The sequence below is a fragment of the Elephantulus edwardii genome, unplaced genomic scaffold (assembly GCF_000299155.1).
Source record: "Elephantulus edwardii isolate Elephantulus edwardi_28Jun2011 unplaced genomic scaffold, EleEdw1.0 scaffold00318, whole genome shotgun sequence".
In the NCBI taxonomy this organism is placed as follows: domain Eukaryota; kingdom Metazoa; phylum Chordata; class Mammalia; order Macroscelidea; family Macroscelididae; genus Elephantulus; species Elephantulus edwardii.
This window is the reverse complement of record NW_006400068.1, coordinates 1444242-1447162: the sequence shown is the minus strand read 5'-3', so window position 1 is coordinate 1447162 and position 2921 is coordinate 1444242. Positions and strand designations below refer to the sequence as shown.

The following is a 2921-nucleotide window of genomic DNA, read 5'->3' as shown; positions in this document are numbered from 1 at the left end:
TTGTTTTTCTGTTTTCTATCTCATTAGTTTCAGCTCTTGTCCTTATAATTTCTTTTCTTCTAGAGGCAGTAGGATTCTATTGTTCTTTTTCTATTTGATGAAGGTATTGAGTTAGGGCATAGATTCTTCCTCTTACTTTTATATGTGTGTGCCTATTGCTATGAACTGAAAAATATGGACCGCTTTACAAAATTGTGTATCATCCTTGCTTAGGAATCATTTTCATCTTTTCTATATCATTCCAATTTTAGTATATGTGCTGCAGAATCGAGCACTAGGAAATGTTTTGTAAAATTAATTTCTAATATCTACATAGTGTTTGTATTGTGGTTTTACATTAGGTCTGAACCTAGCCTATATTTACATTGTTGTTGTTGTTGTGTACCATAGAGTCTGAACCGACCCATAGCTGACCCTCTATCAGGTTTTCAGAGGTAGTTACTTGCACAGGAGGAGATTGTCCATCCTTCTGCTGTGGAACAGCTAGTGGCCTCAAACTGTGCCTTCAGGGTTGCATCACAGCTTCTTGCCACTAGGCACCAGAGCTTTTTACATTAGAAAAAAGAAACTTTTATCTGTTCTTAGAACTTAAGATATTTTGCCTGTGTGCATGATACTCAGACAAGTGTTAACATTATTGCATGAGTGTATACCGCTTTTTGCATAAAGTAATTGTTACCTCGCCTATTCATGAAGTATGCTATCAGCTGACCTATTTTAGAGAGTGATCTTTCATCAGTGTATGAGCATCGATGGTTATGCTACTTACAAAAGACATACTGTATTCTTCTTATGCTAATAATTGTCAAATTACCTCAAACTAGCACCTGGACTCCTTTTTCTCTGAGTTGATTCTTTACTTTCCAGTAAATACAATGGCCCCTCAAGCCCCTATTTGCTGCAATGGTTTGTATATTATATCTGGGCAATGGTGATAGTGACCACAGTCCCAAAGGAAATTATAGAGGGAAAAGCCAGCTCAGGAGACTGATGCTAGCAGTGGATGACAAGTCAACCATAGAAAACGAAGGGATAGGGACTGTTCCTGCAATTTTAACATTCTTTTTCCAAGTTCTTAAAAGCTTTAAAGGATATGCAATGTCTATGTATTTAGTACTATTGTAACAGATACACCTCACATAGATGGATTTCAAACAAAAATATTTTCTTACAGTTTAGGAGTCTGGAAGCTCAGATTCAGGATGCTGACAGTTGGGGAAGATTTTCTGTCTTAGTAAGCTCTGGAAGCAGGTTCTAGCGTATTTGCTGGGTGATATTCATGTGCCTTGATGTCTCTCTTTTCTCTGTCTCTGCTGACTCTATTGTTTATTTAATCACTTTGTACCTCAAAAGATTTTGACTCAAAGCACATGGGACACGAATTCTGTCTCATTAACATAACAAAGACAATCTATTCTCAAATGGAATTATAATAACCCAAGAGAGCTTGATAGTTTAGCGCATGATTTTAAGGGACATAATTTAATATATTATGTGCTGAGAAAAGGTTTATTTATTTCTTTTGTATCATATATTTTATTTTGAACTTGTCAAATATTTGCATATAGTTTTCCCACTTTGATTTGACAAAACTGGATTATAAAATAGATATGATTTGCTTACCTTAGCAGTAAAGTCATCAAGTCCATTCCAGCTCATAGTGGATAGAGTAGAATTCCATGGTGTCCTAGTAGTTGATAATTTTTTGGCTGTTAATCAAAGGATCTATGGTTTGAACACTTCAGATGCTCCAAAAGAGAAAGATGAGACAGTCTGCTTCCACAAAGATTTACAGTCTTGGATGAAACAACAAAGTAGGTGCTCAATAAATATTCATTGACTGGTGAGAATGATAAAGAGAGTAAATCGAACACCTGACTTTATCTTGTGCCATATTTCCCCTCACAGTGGGATTTCTCAAAGCTAAGAATTCACTCTTGTTGTTTTGCATAATTAATAGTGAATCCTAAGTTATATTATAGTAGTTATTGATTGAGAAAGAATCTTTGCTGATAATATTTTTTTCTTAAATAACCACGTAGTGCACAGTGAAAGAGCACCTAAAAACACTACAAGTCTTTAATACTGTTGATTGCTATTTATTGACCCATGTCATATTTGTCTTCACAGAAATTGGCCCAGTTACAATTACCACTGATCCTAAGAAATTTCAGTTTGAACTCAGAGAACTGTATGTTCAGGTGAGTGTATGCTTTCAATTTTACTTATGGTTTTGTTGGGGGGGGATTAAAAAAATCGTGAAACCGGGCTGATTTTACCTGCTTCTAAATCTGAAATAAGCAATTGCTGACCTATTCGAGCCTCAGTAAATACCATCTGTTTTCCCATCTGAATTCTGTGCCAACTAAGTGATAAATATAGGAGGCAGACCTAATGTTGTCTTTTATTTTTCACCATACTACCTTTTTGCTATCAAGTATAACTAAGATAATTCTGATATGCTGTAATTTAAATCAACCATAATATAATTTTTTCTTACTGTTGTTATGTGCCATCAAATTTAAATCTTCCAGTGGGTTTTCAGAGGCAGTAAATCATATGAGAAGAGATTGCCAATTAAATTATTTAAAAAGACAAAAAGTAAAAGTGAAACATACTGCTATTGAGTTGACTCCAATTCATGGTGACCTCATGTGTTACAAGAGTAGAAATACTCCATAGGTTTCCTTAGCTGTACCCTCTATGGAAGCAGTGAATCACATATTCCTTATAAAATACATAAGAATGTAGTTTATTTCATTTACTTAATAACATTTGGTGGGTTTAAACCATCAGCATTTAGGCTAGAAGCATATTGCAAATTGCTTGTGCTACGCAAGTTATTGTATTTTGCTATTAGAGAAGATTAATAACAATAATTTTATAGTATTCTAAAAACATAAGAACAGGACTTTAAAATA

General features: G+C 34.4%; 1 protein-coding gene across 1 annotated transcript in view; it reads left to right on the top strand.

Annotated features, from left to right (window-relative positions):
- HMCN1 (hemicentin 1) overlaps positions 1-2921 on the top strand; it is a 763653-nt gene that overhangs the window by 197087 nt on the left and 563645 nt on the right. Inside the window, exon 3 of the mRNA XM_006901311.1 lies at positions 2131-2201. Coding sequence (XP_006901373.1) covers positions 2131-2201 — 71 coding nt within the window. The remainder of the gene's footprint in view (positions 1-2130; positions 2202-2921) is intronic.